Genomic DNA, 21129 nt, shown 5'->3' on the forward strand with positions numbered 1-21129 from the left:
TTGAGCAGCAAATCCCGGTCCTGAATGACAAAAAGATGCGTTCGATGACATGGAGCAACGTATGAACGAGCAAAATCGGGCAGATAAAAGGAAGGAGCTGCAGGGCTCGATAGCTCGAATTATGGATGAAGGGATGAAGAATATGCATTCTGAAAGTTCGCGTGTATACAGGATTACCCAAGATAAAGTACGGGGTAGTGACGAGAAAATGAATAAAAAGAGAGATTGGGATCTGGAACTTGGGAGCAGAATTCTTTGTGAGTAAATCGTGAAAATTAAAAAAAAAATTAAAAACTGCCGTCTTAGTGAACGGTGCATAATGAACACTGGCATGTTATCGCTGCTCAGTAAATCAACATGTGTGTTTTGTGCACGTTTCATATGTCGACCAATGTCAGTGGAGCAGAATGATAACATTCATAAAACTGTGGGAGGCCCTCGAAACAAGTCATCCGTATTTTTATTTGCTATGTATTAATTTTCGCGAATCGCGCATTCAGTCATTTTCGAAGTAATTCGCGAGTATTTAATTTCGCGATTCCAGGGCCGCTGCCTTTCGTGGGATAATCTTCAAGCTGTGTTCGTGAGTACATTTTTTCGCGATGTTTTAACGGTCGCGAAATTCGCTAAAATTGATACATCGCGAATAAAAATATGTTTACAGTATTCTGCTGGGAGTACCGGTGTACTGGTTGCCCTATAGTCAAGTATTCTGCCTGAAGTCAAGTATTCTGTCGCGAGTGTCGGTGTACTATGTGTCCAATTGCGCTATAGACGTCACCACAGACGATAGCAGGTGAAGGAATGTCAGTCAATAAATACCTTACCACCCTTTACGTGTGGCGCTATGTAGGCAGAAACTCACAGTAATGTCAGTGTTGTGCAAAAGCACCCGGTACATACGTCACATGTTCAAAATTTGTATGTGTGCATGTGCGTATAAGAGAGCGGATGACATGTTTTGTTTGTTTTTCTGGATCTATATAACATAGCTCTACTGTGGTTGCTGTTGCTGTGACATAAGTACAGCTCGTAGCCTGATTGCCTGAAGCTGCCTCCCTAGCTGTTCACTCAAAGCCAACAACAACAACTTTATTGTGAGATGATGAATGGGAATTCGATTCCTCCCCATTACAGTGAACCTTTGATTTATGAACTGCTAACCTTCTTGAAAAAAAAAAAAAAAAAAAGAGTCGTTCGTATATCGATGGATTCATAAATCGAAGTTTGGAATGGGAAACGGAAAGTATCTCGTTCCAGACGGCGCCGTTAATAAGGCGAGGGAATTCGTAAGTCGAGGGTTAACTGTACTCCCTTCCGAATCCGTTATTTAGGACCATCTTTGGGATAAACCCGATTTCTCCCCGAATTCCACTCACGTGTCACGTTGTGTCACGTATACATGCACTATTTAGTACATTGCTGTACAAAAGTTTACGGAACACGCTCCGGCGCATTCCTTCTGCAGAGTGACACGCTATGGGACCATATATGGGACCGTACAGGACCCATATGGGACCGTACGGACTTACAGACATGTGCCTATAGGCAACCCAGTCACCTGTTTGCAAGTCCGTAAGGTACCATTCGCCGCTAGCGTGTCACTCTGAGGAAGGAATGCTTCGGAGCGTGTTCCGTAATCTCTTGTGCAGCGCTCTACCAATTTATACGCTTGTCTGATGTAAATGTCTGATGTCCGTGAATGCAACAATAAGCTATTGCGAAGCACACTTAATGTTACAACATGCGATGCTTGTCACTATAAACGGCGAGGTATGTATGTTGGACGAATGTATACACTTGATCTGCAGGCCGCTTGCTGGAGAGAAAGAAAAAGTAATAACCCTATAAGCTCCAGAATATATCAGCAGCACCAATTTCACTCCCCAATTACACATTCTAAAATAGCCCCCGATTCCCCCCCCCCCCCCCACCCCCACCCACCTACCTCCGGTAAGGCATTTAACCCTTTAAAAAGTCAGACCCTTGCTATAATCATGAGTACGTCAACAGTCGCCGGTGCTCTTGTAGAACTGCCTCCTATTACCAGCAATGCTTGTGACTCGGGGTAGATCCCGTGTGGCTGAGTGATCTCGAATGATTGCGAGTAAGACAATAAATAACAACAGCAGAACCATTTACATTACCTGTGACGATTATCTGTTGCAACCAACGAGATAGAGATATGCAGGGTGTTTCACGTAAAGTGATAAAAAATTCTGACTGGCGACGCACTCGTCGGAGGATTGTGGGACCTTCGGCAATTACCTTCTGGAAAAAGGCTCTGGACAATTTTCGATTGCGGGAAATTTATTTCTTTCAATGAAGATTGCCAAGCGAGCCTCAACTATTTTTACAGAAATATGATGTCTTCCATGGATAACCGCATACCCAACAAAAACTATGCACAGTATCACAACCGAAATAGTAAAAAAAAAAAGTAAATAATATGCTTTAGCCCCCCTGTTTGATTTTCGCAATGGAGCGCCCGCGAAATGTGCGTCCAGAGGAGGAAGTGTCCCCGCCTTCATTTGTTTTGCCTTCTTTGTGGTAAGACTGTCGTCACCAGCATCAAGGTCAAAGCGAGGGAAAGAACGGTAAAACAAGAGGCGGGAAAGCTTCCTCCTCTCCCTGCATCTTCCGTGCGCTCGTCTTTGCGACAATCAAGCAGGCGGAGCTGAAGCGGAGTTTTTACTAATTTTTAGACTATTTCTGTTGCGGTACTGTGCATAGTTTTTGTTGGGTCTGCGGTTATTCGTGGAGGACTTCATATTTCCGTAAAAAAAAAGAGAGAGAGAGAGAGAGAAGTGAGGTTTGCTTGGCAATTTTCAAAGTTCAATTGAAAAATAAATTTCTCTCAATTCAAAATTGTCCAATGCCTTCCTAAATGGCGGCAAAAGTTCCCATGAGGTAATTGCCGAAAGTTCCACAATCCTCCGGCTAGTACGTCGCCAGTTAAATTTTTTTATCACTTTAGGTGAAACACCCTGTATAGAGTGCGCAACCGCCCGGCGTTTCCCCTTGAACTTTCAAGCTTCCAGGAGACCTCTCGCACTCCTTCGTTCAAGGCAAAAACGAACGAAGGACCAATGAAACGCGAGTGCGCGACGCGCGTTGGGTTGAAGCGGCCGTGGGACACGCACACTCGAGCCAGTGCGACTTTTTCCGCACGAAAACAACCAGCGGAACCAATAAGTGCCACGGAATTCCGAAGCGCACGCGCGCAAAGACGCTCACCGCATGAGTACCTAATGTCCGCCATTTGCAAACAAGGCAAGGTGAGGTCAACATGGCGCCATCCAGGGTGGCTTCAAATGTGGCTGCCGGTTTATCCGTCTATTCCCTCTCTATCTCGTTGGTTGCAACTTCCTTTTAAGTTATTTTGTATGTTTTTTATTATGAAATCAGCATATATGTCGTTTATTCAGTTTAGTTACATACGGCCAGGTGCACATCCTCTCGAATAAAGCATGTAACTATACAAGATGACTAATTACCTAAACTTCGTTAATTAACTCTTTAATTAGGGGATTTCGGACCAAAACGAAATAGCAGAATGGGAGACAATCATCGTCGAAAGCCATTCTATTTTTCTAAACCCTGAAGCGCGCACGTGCGTTGAAATATTTCCGAATTTCGACATGCAAATGAGCGCGGGAGCGCAGGACGGCAGCGCTCATTCCGCGTCAGAGGGCCACGTGCTTTGGAGCAATAAAGATGATTGGAGAAGGGGCTGTTCTGCTGCCTAGATCAACCGCTTTGCGGCCCAGATAAGCCTCCACCAGCGAAGGTCACGCTCTCCTGAGGGGCGCGGTTTTGGTTTCGGCTCATTTGCACACTCTAAGAAAAAAAAAAGGAGTAAAATAGGGAGCAATTGCAGCTTCTAGTCCCCTAGATTGCAATTACTCCCTATTTTAGTCCCCTAACCCCGACATTTACTCCCCAGGACTGCAAATTGTTACTGAACTTTGCGAATGGTCTTTCGAATGCAACAGTCTACGCAAATATGTGCTCTTGGCCAATTTGATGGCATATGGCTGTATAACTCAGCCAACTTAGAAATTTTCCAACCACACAGAGTAAGAAACAATTGGCGCTTCTTTCTTCGCAAATTGTGCCCGATGTATGTCGCAAGATTTTGTATCACCCGATATAGTATCACGGTTGACGGTTTGATTTAAAGTATTTTCATGCATGCACACGAACTATGTACCTGGAACTGTTAGAACAGAGCGTGAAATGCGGTCTCCACTCTGTGACATTCATTTACTCCCGAAAGGGACCATTTAGTCCCCAAAAGGAGTAAAATTACTCTTTTTTTTTTTTTTTCTTATAGTGCATAGTGGAATTCGGCGACGGATATTTCACGGCACGCGCTCGTTTCAGGGTTTTTAAAAAGTAGAATGGCTTTCAACAAGGATTGTCTCCCATACAACTATCTCGCTTGTGTCAGAAATTTTCTAATTAAAGAGTTAATTAATTAATTATATGTAATTAGTCACCGTGTAAGTACATGCTCTCTTCGAGAGGACGTCCACCTGGCCGTATAACTCAACTGTGAAAACGACATCTATGCCGCTCTCATAGTTTTTTTTTACTTAAAAAAACCTGTAGAGGATAAAAACAACACCCTGCGTATGTGCAGCGTGCACTGTATACTTGGCTCGGGGTGGGGGTGGGGGGTAATGGCTCGCCGTTGTTGGCCACACAGAAGTGGGCGTCGTCACGACTATAGCCAAAAAAGAAAAAGAACGAAAGACGGATGGAGGATAGAGGATGAAGGATGGAGATGTGTAGAAGGTGCATGAGTTCCTCGGGGAGAGCAAAGTGTTTGATGGGTGTTACATGCCTCGTTTTAGCTTGGAAGCAATAACCATACCAATGGGGACGCGGCACCAAATTGAACTTCAAGAGTCGCTTATTGTAATAGAATGTGTTGTCATGTTGCACTTCATGTATCTGCGTATGATATCTGTTGAACGATAAATGTTTGGCGAACGGATATGTTAAACGAAAAATGCATCTATAGCTTTTGCGTTAGTCGTCCTTGCCCATACCAAACCCTTATCAACCACATCTGGTTTTACCCAACAGAAGAAATGTCGTGCCCTGCATGCACAGGCAGACGTGGATTATTTATAATAATGTTCCAGAGTCGTACCGTTTGCGTGATGATACTGGAATGGTCTGACGCTAAAAACTGCTACTCTCCGACAGCCGTCGCCGAGGCCCGTAGCTAATGGCCCCACTAATGAGGTTTTTGGTCCCCATAAAGCTCGGCGTGAACCTCTGCGTGTGTTCCTGTAGACACTTGCGCCGAGCCTAATCAACCTATGAAGTACTCCAAGTGCTTGCTTAGAAAGATGGCGTGCATGAGAATAGGCGACCCTAAACGCAATCGCTATAATGCACACAGAGGCCTTTCCCCGCGCATAATTTGTAGAATAGGGTTTTCATAACGCAGAGCCGGGCGCTTGCGCCACTCGCTAGCAGCTCCGTTGCAGCTAACAACCTATGTGGCTAACAACCGGGACCTACAAGAGACGAAGAAATCCCTAAATGACCACCTTTGGTAAGCATACCGCGTTGTTAGCAGTAAAAATAAACGGTACTCTGAAACAAAGGCTTTTATTCTGCTGTCGTCGTCATTTATTTTCGGCCGTTCGTAGAAGACACGCTCACGCAGAATATCGCCGGCCACGAGAGCGACTTAAGCCAGGCTGTGAGGTCACATACTAGGTTCGAGAAATAGCGTGTGGTGGAAACAGCACCCCAAGTGAGGTTTGCGTACTGGGCGTGCGCAGTAGCGACGACGCTGTTTCACTGAAGCTCTTTATGTGGTTGCGTAGGTGATCCAGGACGACGAGGTGGTGGCGATCCTGGGCAAGGGCGACGTGTTTGGAGACGCCTTCTGGAAGGAGCCAACCATCGGGCAGTCGTGCGCCAACGTGAGAGCCCTCACCTACTGTGACTTACATTCCATCAAGCGCGATAAACTGCTCGAGGTTCTCAACTTCTATCACGCCTTCGCCAATTCATTTGCACGCAACCTGCTACTCACCTACAACTTAAGACACCGGGTAAGTCTTTTTTTTTTTTCTTAACTGAAATTTATCACGTACAACCTACACACAGACATGTGCAAGATACTCAAAAATGTATTTAAGATAAGATAATAAATACTAACGTTAGAATGTAATTAAGATAGAGTATAAGTACATGTAAATTAAAGTAATTAAGATAGAGTATAAGTACATGTAAATTAAAGTAATTAAGATAGAGTATAAGTACATGTAAATTAAAGTAATTAAGATAGAGTATAAGTACATGTAAATTAAAGTAATTAAGATAGAGTACAAAATACTTCAAAAGGTATTTGAAATACAATTAAGATAGTATTCATCCTTGAACACAAAAAGTCACTGGTCAATGCGGCAAGTCGCCGCTATGGCACATGGATCACCTAAACCCCGCGCACTGCGCTGGCCGCCGCTGTGTGATAGGAGTTATCTAAACACAAGTCCCAAAAAGATGACAAAGAGATACCACATAACTTCACTAAGTATATGTGACCCAGAACAGAGCAAACTTTTAGCATGTCCCTGCTCGGCCAGGTCAGAATCTGGCGTCACCGCGTCAGGGCACACATAATAGAACCCTCACTGGCCAAGGATTAGTACAAACGGGGCATGATCTCTAAATGGAGACTTCCAAGAAGGGCCAACGTCCGGGTCTAGAGTCACTATCCGGGTCAAGTCCCAGGGACTCAGGAAATTTCCACTGAACAAGAAAGATAATGGAAAGACGAGACACAGAAAGTTTGAGAGGGAGATCCAAAATATGTAATTAGAGTATTGAGTAGAAAATACCATAAAATGTATTTTAAATAGAGTACAAATACACAAAATAAAAAGTATTGAGTAGAGTACCGAAATACCGCAAATTGTATTTAAAATACAGTATTTTAAATGCAATACTCCAATTACGTACAAGTCTGCTACACAAGAAATAAAATTAACCAGAGGACCTACTGTGACACTTGTAGGATTGCAAGAGCATGTTCTTGAAACAAAGAACTGCTTTGTTGCTGAGTGAGCCGTTGGTACGGCTCGCGTCAAAAGTTAACTTGAACATCACTCCAGCCTGCGAAGCGGGAAGTAAGCAACCCTGGCAGTGCCTAGCAGAGGGCAACGCTTTCATAACGAGGGTCACCCCTCTAACTGTAAACAGATGACCAACGCACCCTCCCACGACCTACTAGATTATAACGACCATGTCATAGGCACCCCTTCCCAGCGCTGCATTTGGAAGCTAGCGGTGGCGCTACTCATCGGCCCGGTTATTGCTTCCTCAACTTCTACAATACTTTGTACTTCGGCTTACCTTAGTATATTTGTACAAGCGGTGGATGTCCCACGGAAGATGTTTCATTCTAAAGTTGATTATCATCATCATATTCTATGCGTTTTCATAGGAGCTGTTGCTGTCGTCTGCTACGGGAGTCGTGCGTCCTCTTCTGCGCGTTCAAAATTGAAATTTTCATTGTCCAATCATGATGTAGATCTCGCGGGGCCGATGAGTAGCGCCCCTAGCGGATCGTGCGGACGGGCTTCTCATAGGGGTTGCCGATTATGACATGGTCGTTATAATCTAGTAGGTCGTGCACCCTCCGCCGTTATTTATACTAAGCACCACCAGGGTTCGCAGGTCAGAATGGCGTTCAAGTTAAATCTGATGCGAGCTGTACCTGAACCAGCTAAATATATATGAGTTCCTGTTGTCCGCTTGTGGAACAAAAATAGCGCACAGTATAGATTTCTACCAAGGCCTGCCATTGTATCCCGATGCTACTTTTATATCGCACCGACATGGACCCCCTTACGTGTAAGAGCAATAGATGATCAGAGGCGTTTCGAGGGGTAAAAATGTATTGAGAGGGTTTGGGCTGGAGCTCGCAGTAACCGACGTCACTGCATCCCGGGTGATCCGGAATTGCACGGGGCCGCAAAGTAACAATTCGCTTGTGCGGTATGTAGGTATAGGTGACAGGACTGCGCCTTCCTCTAACTCCCTCGACTGAATGGTGGCAGTTAAGTTAGCCTATCGCTCCCTCTTTTCCCTTTTTCTGAAGGCTGTAACCTCATTGGTTAGGCTTGAAACATAGGGAAGAACAAGTAGGAGGTGGACCATGTGCGTTCCTGCATGGTCTCCGCATCCGCGACGAAACAAACGAAGCGATAAACGACAACAACGACCACGTGGTCGACGAGAAGCCCCGTTACTAGGTTATAGTCACGTGACATCACCTGTTCACCTCCTCTCGTGCGCAAAGACACACTGCCGTGGCGTATTTGCTTCCTTTCCTGTACGGTATCCAGTGGAACAGATCCCAGCTAGTGACTCTAGCCCTTGCATAGCAGGAGTTCAATCACGCAGCCCGTTGAAAATTCCAAATATAGCCGCCACGACAAGCTCCACAAAACGCGGTCAGCGATGGCTCGTAGGTAGGTCACCGAGTGACCCTAGCCGAATATCTCCGTCCTTGATCCAGCCCCAGCCCTGACCCCCTTTACGGGAGCCACTGTTTTAGGTCAACGCGTCCCGCGCCGCAAGGGGCTTGGTGCACGCCATCCACCGCCAGCCACGGCCAGACCGCTGCTCAATTATGGATGGCGGGCGTCGCTGTCATTTGCGCACTACAGCTTGCTGCTCTTGAGTCGCTTGCATGAAAGGTCGCACGGTAAATTTAGGATGAGTACACTCGTGTAAAGAGCCCATTCGAACGGCCAAGGAAGATGAACGGTGCTTAGAAAGCAGCTGTTGATCAGCGAACAGGTTTACCGCCGTCTTGCCTTGCATGCAGGATGACGATGTAGGCCATGACCTGGATGATGTAATGCGTTTGTTTGTTGCTGTTGAGACGCTACTCTTTCAGATCCTTATTTGCACGACAGATGAGGGAAGCGTGCTTATCATCATTTGAGGTGTTTCCGCTGCGTTATTGTTGCCTTGAAAAACGAAGGGACAGCTTAACTTTCCTACCAGCATGTGCCTTCAATAGCATTTTCGTATTCAGTGGTCAGCATGGTAAGACGTACATGCTTGTGCTTGCCCCCATTCTCTCTCTGGGCTGTTCAGATTGCTCAGCAAGTAAGTAGGGTACTTGAATAGTAGCTCCCTAGTATTTAGCTAGTGTTCAGGTACCCTAGAAATACGCAGCGCCGACCGCCCTCCTTTCCTAGACTTCAGCAATGTCTAACTGTGATGTTGCGCAATCCAACAATAACAACATGGGGCTCGACCCTGCCAGTGGTCGAGTAATCAACCATGAACGAAGTCACGAGGACAATACAGTGCAATATTCAGTTCACGTTGATGGCACCTTCTCCCTTTCTTTGTGCAGTCTCCCTGCGCAGAGCTCTGTAACGTATAATCTCAGAGCAGTAGTGTGATGCTTCGTATTTAGACCAAGACATGTACAGAGATGTACTTCAGAGTTCACAGCCACACAAATCAATCAATGACCTTCATTAATCCTATTCCCCCCTGTCTTCTACGCAGCTCATTTTCCGTAAAGTATCCGACGTGAAGCGCGAAAAAGAGCTGGCCGAGCGACGCAAGCACGAACCACTGCAGGAGTTGTCCCAAGACCACCTGGTACGCAAGATCTTCTCCAAGTTCCGCAAGAACGGCGACCACCGGCCTGCTAACCAGGTCGCCGCTCTGCCGTCTCCGGACATAGAGAGGGGCACCAGCCCGGCAACCACGCAAGACTCCGCGGCCAATCCCACCAGCAAGGTGGTCCACATCTCCGAGACTGGTAGCGGAGGTCCCAAGCTCTCTCGCTGGGCAACGCTTCGCTCCGACTCTACAGGAGGCGGAGGCGACAACAAGGAGAATCAATGTGCCGATAACCAACCGCAGAAACCTGCACCGCCGCCGCCGCCGCCCAAGGAAGCACCGACTCCACCAAAGACACCTTCTACTCCGGCTCCCAACGGAGCTGTTTCTCTTCGTGGGTTCTCCAAGTGGGCCAAGTCCATGAGTTCCAAGCACGAAACCATCGAAGAGACGGCCGAACCAGAGTCGTCCAATTCCGTAGGTGAAGCTTCCAACGGTGGCCCTCCTCAGAGACCTCCACCTTTGCCGCCACCTCAGAGTGGTGATCTTGTACTGTCGCCTCCTCGTGGAAGCAGTCAGGACTACCAACACCTTTTGGCTAATCTCATGGACATGCGTGTGGATCTCAAGATGGAGATTCAGCGACTACACGTCAAGGTGTCTCGAATAGATGACCACCTTACGGAGTTGGTGAAAGTGATGGCCCCATCGTCTTCGCGAGTCTCCGAAGACGCTGGGGATGCTTCCAAGACTCGTGGGGGGGACAAAGGGACTCGTGGGCACTCGCTCAAACGCAAATCGAGTCATAAGTCTAAGTCGTCGCCCGGTGCCGAGTCTGCTGTGCGTGCTATGCTCGAGACGGAAATTGAGCAACAGGACGAACAACCCAAGGACACTGGTGCTACGACGGAGGAGAAACAGCAATAGTGTTGAGGAAAGTCGTTGGAGGGATCCCGAAACACACACGTGCATGCATTACGAATGCCTTACAAATAATGGACGAGCGCTTTGCTGAAACGCTGAACGTTGCCAAATTTCATCACCTAGCCAAGTTTTAGACGACTACATGCCTGCGACAGCTTCACCTTGTAGTTGATACTACGACCCATCATGTAGAGAGATAAGCAAGCATAACAGCGTGTAGTAGAGAATTGTGCATCACATCAGCAAACACATATTCTAGTCCATCATAATAAGGCAAGTTTAATTGTTTTGGTAGCTGTCGTCCAGTATTCACCGGCCCTATGTCTGTGACTATTTCGTTTACCTATCGAAGACCCTGTAGCCATGTAAGGGCAAGGTAGCCTCGTAGCAAGGCAAAGCCCGGTAAGGGTGTAGCAAGGTAACGTGAGGAGCCACAGAATTCCCTTGGACAATAAGCGCATCGGTCTGCATCATGTCTTCTTTGCGGTACACAGAAACAACACACGCAGGCGAATTCATCATGACTGAGGGGGCATAAAGAGGTTCGTCAATGGTACCAATCCCAAAAGTTCCGGATTTTTCGCCTCACGGAACAGGTACAAACCACAGCACTTTAGCACCGCTACCACTGCGAGAGACTATTATGTGTACCTTTATCTTTACAGGGGGCGCGACGCCCTTCGGCCCTATACAGAATTCCTCGTATATTTTTAAAAATCGTATACCGCCCAAGAAGTAGTTCAATTTACGTGAAATATGTCTTGGCAATGGCAGGTAGATATCAGTGACTTCTAGCGCTTAATCAGGCTAGATCTTTGGGCCTTAGAAACTGTCTTACAGTGCTGACACACACACACACGCACACACGCGTGTGTGTGGGATGATAATGTGATAGGCCTGCAGCGCTCAGGTGATGAGAAAAGACCGCATTTCGTGCTTCGTTCACTTTTGTGATCACTCACAAAATACTGATGCCTCAAAAGAGAATTCGAATTCCATAAAACGGAAGAAAAATGTATCTAAAATCGATACGTTCAACAATATTTCGTCTACGTTGAACCATCAACCTCTGGGACGATTTTTCGTCAGCTGTAGTTAGCCGAGAAGACCCGCTAATATTTCGGGTTCAAGTTATGTGCAAAATGTAACACACCTAACAGATAACAAGGGCATAACAGAATCCGCCTGTCGTTCGCATCTAAAGGGCCAGCCACTGAAACCGAAACAACTAGAAACAGCCCAAGCTAAGCCAAGCCCACACTCTTGTAACATCGACAGCAGGGCTGGTACCGCTCCACCAACCTTACATGATCATACCTGAGCTTGATCAACTTTCCTTTTATTATTATTATTATTATTATTTTAATATGAACGCCAGTCTAGATTTCGCCTGCGGTACCTTATGTTACCTGCACAGTTTTAAAAGGGAAAAAGCGAAGCTGAACCTGAACCAGAACCAGAACCAGAGAGGGAGGGTGCGCTACCAACGCTACCAGACACAGAAGACCTACTTAATGCCTCCTCTCACTCCTTCACACGTACAACGTCAGGATATCTCAGCCAATCGCCGCAGTCGATCTCAAACACGAGTATTCTGTGGCTGCCAGCGGCTTCCAATGCGGCTCATAGCGGCTCGTTTCCATAGCTACGGCCGCCGAATGCACGGTCGCGATTGGCGGACTCTTGATTGTTACGTACGACCAGGCTTTGTTTCTGGGTGGTGTTGGCAACGGCAACCTCAAGACGGAGTTTAGTCGTCTCAAACGCTTCTCACAAAAGCTAGACCGAAGTGTGGCTACCTTGGGTGATACCGTGGTGATTGTTTCTGGATCTAGTCCAACGACTTTCCTGTCTATATAGTTTCATCTGGTTTCTTCTCACTATTCGGCCTACAGTCATTTTATAGCAGCTTTTATTGGCAGAAGGTCTAATCGCAGCGCGGATGCCTTCTTGGCGGCAAGACGGCCTCGTTGTACACTTGGTCGAAGAGATTTTAGCGTCGATGAAATTTCGCTGTGAAAGCAAAGCGAGTGGTGCTAAAATGACTTTAGGCCCGTGAATTCTTTTGAGGTGCTTTCCGGTCTATGTCATGTTTAAGCTGCCCTCCTTCAATGCGGCCCCTCTCTTCTCATCAATGCCTGCTCGCACATATGCAAACTGAGCACGAAGAATATTACGCGCATTATTGACAAAGCGCGGGTACTCGGAGAGGGTGTTCAGATATGGCGTGTTATTTTGCTTGTGCACCGCAGGCCACGATATGTGTTCCTTGGCAAGTATATATGGGGTGCGCATAGTAAAACTTTCGGCGCTTTCTAAACCTGAACATTTCTACGTATCGTACGATGGTCTACCTAGTCAAAGACAGGTTGCACGATGCTATAGGAACACGGTGTAATTCCGTTTTCGTCTGACTTGCGAAGTACATATGCTTCGATAACACTTAAAAACAACACGCCAGAACATATAACCCTGATGCGATTTCTCGGACTCGAGCAAGATGCGCAACCAACTATATTTGACCTGTACAGTGGGCGATCTGCTGTTGTTAGTGTTATCTGCAGAGACCTCTTCCGCCCAAAGTACATGTACAGCCGTACAGGTCTACTCCTGAGTGCCTGTGTCTTTTGTCAAGATCTGCGTGAGGCGACGAAACAGTATACGACGTTCAATTATTCACGATGCGTAATTGTATAGTATCGGCGTATTCTAGTACAAACTGTTTCGTGTTTCTCTGCGTTTCTTTAGCATTATCGATCCGCTGATGGGAACTCTTCCAGTGCTTGGTTGAAATTACTTGGCCTTCTATAGTACCCGGTAGCGAGAACTTCGAGTAATAGGTCCGAGTGCAGGCGGCACTTATACTAGGCGTATGATTAGAGAAAGGCAACAAGAATACGAGGTACCCTTTTTTTGCACGGCGTCTAAAACATGGATTATCCGTACTGTGCAGCGTAATTTGTAAGTTCTGTAGCAGTCTCAGGCGTGGCTCTAGTGGCAATCTATCATCCTCAAAAGCTTGACTAGAAGAGAAGTTAACGCGAAGTGGTAATCATTATCAGGAAATTATACGTCGTGACGGAGGAGGATGGATTTTTTTCGCATGAAAAATTGCAGTATATATGCGATCGTTAGGGTGAGTGTTCTTGCTGGCCCGTAAGTATGCACGCACCAGTCTAATACTTGAACTGTCGTTTCTCTCCATGGCCAATACTACTCGAAAAATGTCAGACACGTCGTGTGCCTGATGCCTGTACTCGGCATCGGGCCATCTGGGTCTTCCGAAGCTGACGACCGTATACTGCCGTCTGCTTTGTAATTGTCGTCTGCAGAAAACCTGCCGGCCCCAAGGCGCGCAAACAACTGTGACGTTCTTTTTCTGGAGACCATGATAACTGTTTGTCCTGCATGCTGATTTCCTAACTATGCAATGTATTTTATTTTCCCCATATTACATCGAGTAGCGTTACTCGGAAGCGAGCAGGCGTTGTTGAGAAGACTGATTCATAGACGCATGCAGTGGGTCGAGAGGGACCCAAAAGTGAGTTGTGGTTTGTCAATCGATTTTACTGTTGACTGGGGCCAGACTACAAGGGTATGTACATATAGGCTTACAATCAGTAAAAGTTGGGACCTTCTCCAGTATGCCTATTCAATTTATTGTGGAAAACATACCAAATATGTGACACATGCGTGTTGGGCACAGGTCGACACTTTTCAAGAAATATACATTCAACATCAAATTATGGTGGGCCTTACTCACATCACATCACTTTCGGAACCCATCATACGACTTCGACTCCAAAACCCATCATTCGGGTTAAACTTCAACATCATCATCACCTCATCAGCCAATCTATGTGTGTGTGTGTGTGTGCGTGTGTGTCAACATCAACATCCCATCATCCTCAGCAATGGTTATTATGAGTAAATTTTCCGACCTATATATGATGTTGGAATCCTTGGTCACCAGAGTGTTATGTGCTTGGTTATGTGATAGAGTTAAGTGATCAATAGAGTAGTATGACCTGTCAGCTTCCCGCACCTCTGAGATCCTGCCGAGTCGCAAGATGTTAATACAGCAGCACAGCTCATTCTTAAGACAGAGAAGTTGCTGTCCTTGAGAAACAAAAAGGACGCGGTTTATTCGAAGCACGGCAACGTACGGTCATCACGGACATTTAAAGAAATAGTCTCGAGATATCACGACTGCGTTGAGAGAAAACTCGTTCTTTCTGCTTTCCTGTTTTCTCGAGCAGTGTCGGGGTTCAGTTTGTGATCCTACACCAGACCGTGGTCGCAGTCGACTATACGTGCAAATTAACTCATCCACCGGTCCATATTCGACTCTGGATATGTAAATGCCGTAGGTACCACAGACGAAGGCACGGTTTAACCATTTCAGCCATGGTAGTGTGTAAATTTGCACCGTATCATCATTCCTGCAGTATGGTACATACTTCTCTTTTTCAGTGATCACTGCAATGTTTCTGATGACACTTCCCTTTTGCCTACTGCCATGTGCTGCACGAGATTTGCGTCGCTTCCGAACTTTACAGCTTTGTACGGAAGGCGCGTTTGGATGTTCAAGCGCACTCTCAGTGTGAACTTTCATAACTTTTTTTTACTCTATGTGAAAAAAAGTCAGGGCCTAAACGGATAACGCCTACCAATCAGAACCCACATCAGTACTCAATTAGTTTGGACAATTTCGTAACACCGTGGCAAACATTTAATCACATCAAGAACGAGATCGCATCAACACATTCTGGAATAATAATTTTAAAAAATCCGAGTTGCTGTGCGACCTTTGGTACTCGCAGATGAAATACAGCGACAGCTGTGCCGCGCTATACACATTGTGGACAGACTTCAACAGGACTCTTTCTCTGCGTTTGAGAGTCCTTAATATATAGTATGTTAATATTTCTAAATTATCTCTTACAAATGCATTGCAACTCGAACCCTGTTCATATGTTTAGGAATCTTTACAATCGTTTCTGAACGAGTTCGTATTGCAAGTACACAATAGAGACACTTCACTAAGAACCTTCCTCGGCGGAGCCATACTTTGGAAAGGCCTGCCGTCTTGTGCTTTCCACTCCCGCCACCTGCATCACTACACCTCACGTGATATACAACGTTGTATCACGCCGCAGTCACAGAGCGCTTCTTCCGTGACTCCCCGCGCCGCGATATCTGGGACACACGGGGCACGCCCCCTCGACGAGTCGCCGTGCACGGTGTAGTGTTGTTGTTGAGCGTGAGCGCGTGCAGGGGAACATTTTTGGTCATTCTTCGTTTTGAGCAATAAACTGGCCGGAAGGTCTCTGGCTTCGTCCGGTGTTCCGACTGAAATGGTCTTCAGGAGAATCCAGGACACACGGGGCATACGGGGCGTTACTGTCGTCTGAAAGAACGCACATAGACTGCTCCTCCTAGACTAAATAAGGCCTGAGCACTAGTCGCCGTGGCGCAAGTGCCACGTCCCAGATAAACGCAGCACATGAACACAGCAATGTTTCCGGCGGCCGTAGATATGGGGGGGGGGGGGGGATATGTTTATTAAGAAAAAGAAAGGAAAGGTGTAGATATGGGGATCGATGAGCTGCCAAGCAACATGGATAGCCGCTGGTGGACATAGAAAACCCGTGTTTAAAATAATCGCTTGCGATTGGTTGACACCAGTGACACCCTGTCCACATCCCACTTGGCAATAAAAAAGTACCAACCAGCCAACTATACGTAAAAGTAACGAAGGTGAGTGAGACTTCATTCAGCAGGCGTTATTTGATTAGGTGGCGTCGGCACTGGCCATATGAAAAAAAAAAGAAAACGTCGCATGAGGACATGCACGAGTATCCACGCGCGAATGTGCATCAACGGAATCGCATTCGTATTGCTGAACCATGACGGAACCAGCTTCTTCCTCTAAAGGCAAGAAAAGGCAGGGCTCCGCCACCGAAACTGCCGATACGGACAGTGCCTCCCAAGAGACGGACACGCGGGCCACTCCCCACGTAACTGTCCGGACCTCATCTTCAACCTTGCCTGTACCGCTACCAGCCACCCAACCCAGCGACGGCAAGTCTACTAGCCTAAAGACACCCTCTGACTCGTACAAAGGAACGTCAAAGAAAAAGGCTGCAGCCCAAAGTTGGACTGAGGGTTTTACACTTGGCAATCCGGTCAATTCCGGCAAAGCTGTGCCTGATGACTCGCCGTCGGCGCTGTCCACAGACACCATCGATACCGCTTCGGACTTCACCTTTGTCTACGGTCACGGCAAGTTCCAACGCATGATTCTCTTCTGCAGTCTCGCAGCCCAATTCTCCCTGCTCTGTCACAACCTGTCTTACGCGATGACGACGCCCTACATAGACCACTGGTGCAGCCCGTCGGAAGAATTCTCTCATCTCTCCGCTGCAGACTGGAAGAATATAGCCATACCGTGGAAAGGCGGCACGTACAGTCAGTGCAAGCAGTACGACCCTCCGCTAACCATCTTCTCGATGAATAGGACACAAGTCGATTGTCAGGCATGGGATTTTGACACCTCTTCCGAAGGAAATTCCATCGTGAGTCAATGGAGCCTCGTTTGCCATAGAAAGTACCTGGCTTCTTGGGCTGCAATTGTTTACATGTCAGGTGCTATTATGGCTTTGCCGGTAATGGGCCAGTTGGCAGATCGTATCGGCCGCAGACCAGTGATATGTCTCGCTGTGTTCGTGCTCCTGTCGGCCGGAATGGCCGTGTGCTTTGCATCGACCTTCCTGACATTCGTGCTCCTGCGATTCTTGGTAGGTGCGTCGGCGAGCACACTTCAGATCGCGACGTACGTGCTACTCTTCGAAGTATCAACGCCGGCACATCGGTGCTTGCATTGCGTCCTGGTCCTCTCTGTGACGTTGACAACAGTTCCCTTATACCTGGCGGTATTGGAGCTGTTCATACATAAATGGGTTTTCATACAGGTATGTATCGTGTTAATCTTCAAAGGACGCACCCATGCTCCTTATTGCACAGCCTTCGGTGCGGGTAAAGCAGAGACGCCGATCTACTGTGCACTCTTGTTGGCATAACACTGCGGAGCAGTCATGAACGGCAAACCTGAGAGGGGCAAAAACACACATTACACGACACAGCAGCTGCTGTGTCGTAGTGTCTATGATTTTGCCCCTCTCAGGTTTGCCGTTATGGAGCTATGGTTATGTAAAGATCTCTCACTATTTCTACCTGTTTCTTTCGCGTAGGTTGGCATCATGATACCAACCGCATTGCTCGTCTGCTGCTTCTTCATTGTCGTCGAATCTCCGCGTTGGCTTCTCACCAAATGCGAGGCGAAGCGAGCCGAGAAAGTCATGTTATGGGCTGCCAAGTTAAACGGCGTTGACGTGTCCAGCACTGTGCAGCGACTGCAGAGACTGACCGCAGCAGACGCCAACCGGAAGGATGATATTATCTGTGGGAACTTCCTGGACTTGCTGAAGTCACCAATCTTCCGAAGACGCTGCGCCGCTCTCTTTTCTTGTTGGTTCGCCGTCATCCTGGCCTACTATGAACTGGTGCTCGGTGGCTACAGCAGGTACAGCATATCGATTCGCGTCGCAGCCGTATTGGTTCACGTGGCTGGCTACGTACTCGTATACCAGTCTATGTGTAAGCACGGCAGAAGGCCGACACTTGCCGGCCTTCTGCTCTTGTTTGCTGCGCTACTTGTGGGCTTCACAATGGCAACCGAGTTTCCCGAATCTCGAATCGGGTTTGTGATGGCCGCACAGTGCATACTAGACTGGGCAATATGTCTCGTGTATGTCTATAGCGTGGAATTGTTTCCCACGGTGGTACGAAGTGTCGGAGTCTGTGCAGCTTACTTCTGCGGGCGCCTCGGTGCCATGATTGCGCCTTTGATAAAAGACATCGGGGATGTTACAGATCCCGCCATATCCATTGGCGTGATCAGCGCGTTGGCGATGTTGGGTGCGGTATCTGTGCTTCATCTTCCGGAGACCCAGTCCTTGTGGATTGTAGACACGCTTAAACAAGCAGAAGCCAGCGATTATGCTTCGAGAAAGCTGCCAAGAATGTCAAAGGCGATTCTCAAGAAGAAGAAAGTGCCTGAAGTCACAGTCTATCAGAGTCAGAGGCCAGTAAAGGGACTGATCCTTCCACCAGATATTACGAGACTAACGGATATATTTTCTGGCACGCCGTCAAGCACACGGGGTGATTCTGGGGAACTACCTAAACCGTCGACGGACTCGTCGGGAAGACGGGACAATCGAGTGACAGATGGTCGATAGACTGCTTCTAGAAGTGAGGTCTAATACTGAAAGAAATTGTATTTTGTACAGAGGAGTGAATTTGTACAGAAGTTTGTGCTGCCCGTCGCAGAACGCCACAATTGCGTTTCGATGATGGAATATGATTAGTAAATTTTAACGCGCAACCTCATGCAGTGTCTGATGTGTGCAGTTCTCCTGTGTGGGTTACACGGTCCGCCGGCCGATGCAATTTCCCGTAGCAACAAATGCACCGGATGTACCAGCTAATTTCGGGGTATGGTTACCTTTAAATCAGGGTGTCGAACCGAACCCGAACCGAAAACCGTACCCGAACCGTTATTTTTGCCGGAGCCGAACCCGAACCGAAATTTTCATGACTCTGTTGAACCCGAACCGCAGCAGAACCGTAAAAAATAATAGCGGTAGCCGGTTCGCAACAAAACGGTTCGGACATAAAAGAAGTCAGCACTAGGGTTCCTCTCAATCCCCGAACGGAGACACATTGGTATCATCACGCGTCCATATCATGGATTTCGGAAATGTTCACTTATAGCGAATTCGGGTGGTCATTTCGTAGCAAAACGGCCGAGCGCTCGGAAATTGCTAGGTCGGCGACCGAGCTGGATCACGTGACCGTTGCCACCCGAACATGATTGCTAGGAATCTAGCGGTTTTAGGTACTTGCATCACGCTAGGGGTGTCGCGGTCGCAAGTGTTCGAGTTCTGTCGTCTGCTAAACCACGTGATTTCAACATGCGGGCCAATGAGGGCACTTGCCACCGTTGCAGTGCGGATATGACGACACCGGATACAGTTGAGCAATCTGCTGCTCGATCGTTTTGAGACCTGGCAAAAAAAGTGCTAGCTAGCAAATTCCGAGCGCTCGGAAAGCGCCACGCGAACATGCGAGATTTGCTTCATTTTGACCAAGCGAACATGACTGCCCGAGATCTGGCAAAAAAAGTTGCTCCGAAATGACCACCCGAATTCGCCATTAGCAGTCAGACGAGGACGTAAAGTAAGTATACTTTCAGCGTCTTTTTTACACGTTAAAGCGCAGTTGTCCTTGTGAGCGCCGCGGCTAGCGCTCCACGCACGCGCTGCGGCGTCTACTCTTCAGAGACGAGGCGCCCCGCGGACGAATGAAACAGGAATAGAGTAGGCCAGTTATGTAGCTCTATAGGACGAATGTGTGATTAAGTAAGCCCCTAACATTTCCCTTTAGACGTGAGCAGTAAAAATTCTATGTATCGTCTATATAACGCTGTCCATCTTATTGAACAACAAATTGTAAATAAAATTACGAACCGTAGAAGAACAATATCACACCTATTACACCCGTAACTAAATACATGCAGATAGGAGTGTATCATGCTGGCACCGTGCGTGTAAAAAAATATTTTGGGAACAGAAAGTAGCAGGAGCACACCGCTTCACCAGCGTGGACTCTATTTGCAATAAGTGTTCATCCATTTCTCCTTTCTTTCGCTAAAGGGAGTACCTGACAGCTAAAAACGTAAATGCGGACAACAGCAGTCAGATATCAGCCACGCATTTCCTGATAAAAGCAGTCAACATATAAAATGGAAGCGTTGAACCAGTTCGCGTACCGGTTCGATTTTTGGCGTGGTCGAACCGGAACTGAACCGGAACGAAATCAAAGCAACGCGAACCTGAACCGAACCTGTATTTTTTGCGGTTCGACACCCTGCTTAAAATATTTGTCCCACAAATGCAAAACAATTGTTAGCTGCGAACATGTACGCTTAGGAAACTAATTTCATCTGGAATAGCGGCTATACATATTTTCAATAGGATTATGCAAATTTGATAATGTAAGCTATACGCCGATTTCTCGAGGTGGTCAAAGGGTTGTGATCATGGGCACAGTCAGGATTTTTTTCCAAGGGGGGGGGGAGGGCAGGATGTTTGCGGAGGTGCGTCAACTGCGCCCGCAACTACATTTCCGGAAGCCGGGGGGAGGCAACGCCCCCCGTGACTGCGCCCATGGTTGGGATGTTATGGTATTCAGAACGAGCACATCCAACACTGCTCTCGGAATATGCCTTGGTTTCTCAGTTTTGGCTTCCTACTACGAAAATTAATAAAGAACGTCGAAGGATATTAATTAACCGAAGAAACCGAAACAGACCATGGGTGCAGCCATTTTTGTGACGTCGACGTGGAAAACCTGCCGCATCTACGTAGATGCAGCATCGTGCTTCTGACTGGACGAAAGCTGCGGCTTCCTCTGACTTTCCTGGCGGCGTCGAGAAAATGCGGTTACAGCGGTCGGCTC

At 47.3% G+C, this 21129-nt stretch overlaps 2 protein-coding genes across 5 annotated transcripts in view; both read left to right on the plus strand.

Annotated features, from left to right (window-relative positions):
* LOC135396839 (potassium voltage-gated channel protein eag-like) overlaps positions 1-11015 on the plus strand; it is a 73624-nt gene extending 62609 nt beyond the window's left edge. For all 4 annotated transcript variants that reach the window (XM_064628041.1, XM_064628042.1, XM_064628043.1 and 1 more), the window contains 2 exons: positions 5850-6080; positions 9562-11015. In XM_064628041.1, the coding sequence (XP_064484111.1) occupies positions 5850-6080; positions 9562-10548 (1218 nt within the window). In that variant the 3' untranslated portion in view covers positions 10549-11015. The remainder of the gene's footprint in view (positions 1-5849; positions 6081-9561) is intronic.
* A 5235-nt stretch (positions 11016-16250) lies between these two features.
* On the plus strand, positions 16251-18999 carry LOC135398120 (organic cation transporter protein-like). The gene is made up of 2 exons (XM_064629545.1): positions 16251-17519; positions 17799-18999. Exons 1-2 carry the CDS (start codon positions 16455-16457, stop codon positions 18846-18848), a joined length of 2115 nt encoding a protein of 704 aa, XP_064485615.1. The 5' UTR covers positions 16251-16454; the 3' UTR covers positions 18849-18999.
* The last annotated feature ends 2130 nt before the right edge of the window (positions 19000-21129 follow it).

The sequence above is a fragment of the Ornithodoros turicata genome, chromosome 6 (genome assembly GCF_037126465.1).
Source record: "Ornithodoros turicata isolate Travis chromosome 6, ASM3712646v1, whole genome shotgun sequence".
NCBI lineage: Eukaryota > Metazoa > Arthropoda > Arachnida > Ixodida > Argasidae > Ornithodoros > Ornithodoros turicata.

Excerpts from the sequence above, each read along its gene's own strand:
- LOC135398120 (XM_064629545.1), top strand. The coding sequence starts at position 16,455 with ATGACGGAACCAGCTTCTTCCTCTAAAGGCAAGAAAAGGCAGGGCTCC. Across the intron at positions 17,520-17,798 it reads ATAAATGGGTTTTCATACAG|GTTGGCATCATGATACCAAC; the intron begins GTATGTATCGTG and ends TCTTTCGCGTAG.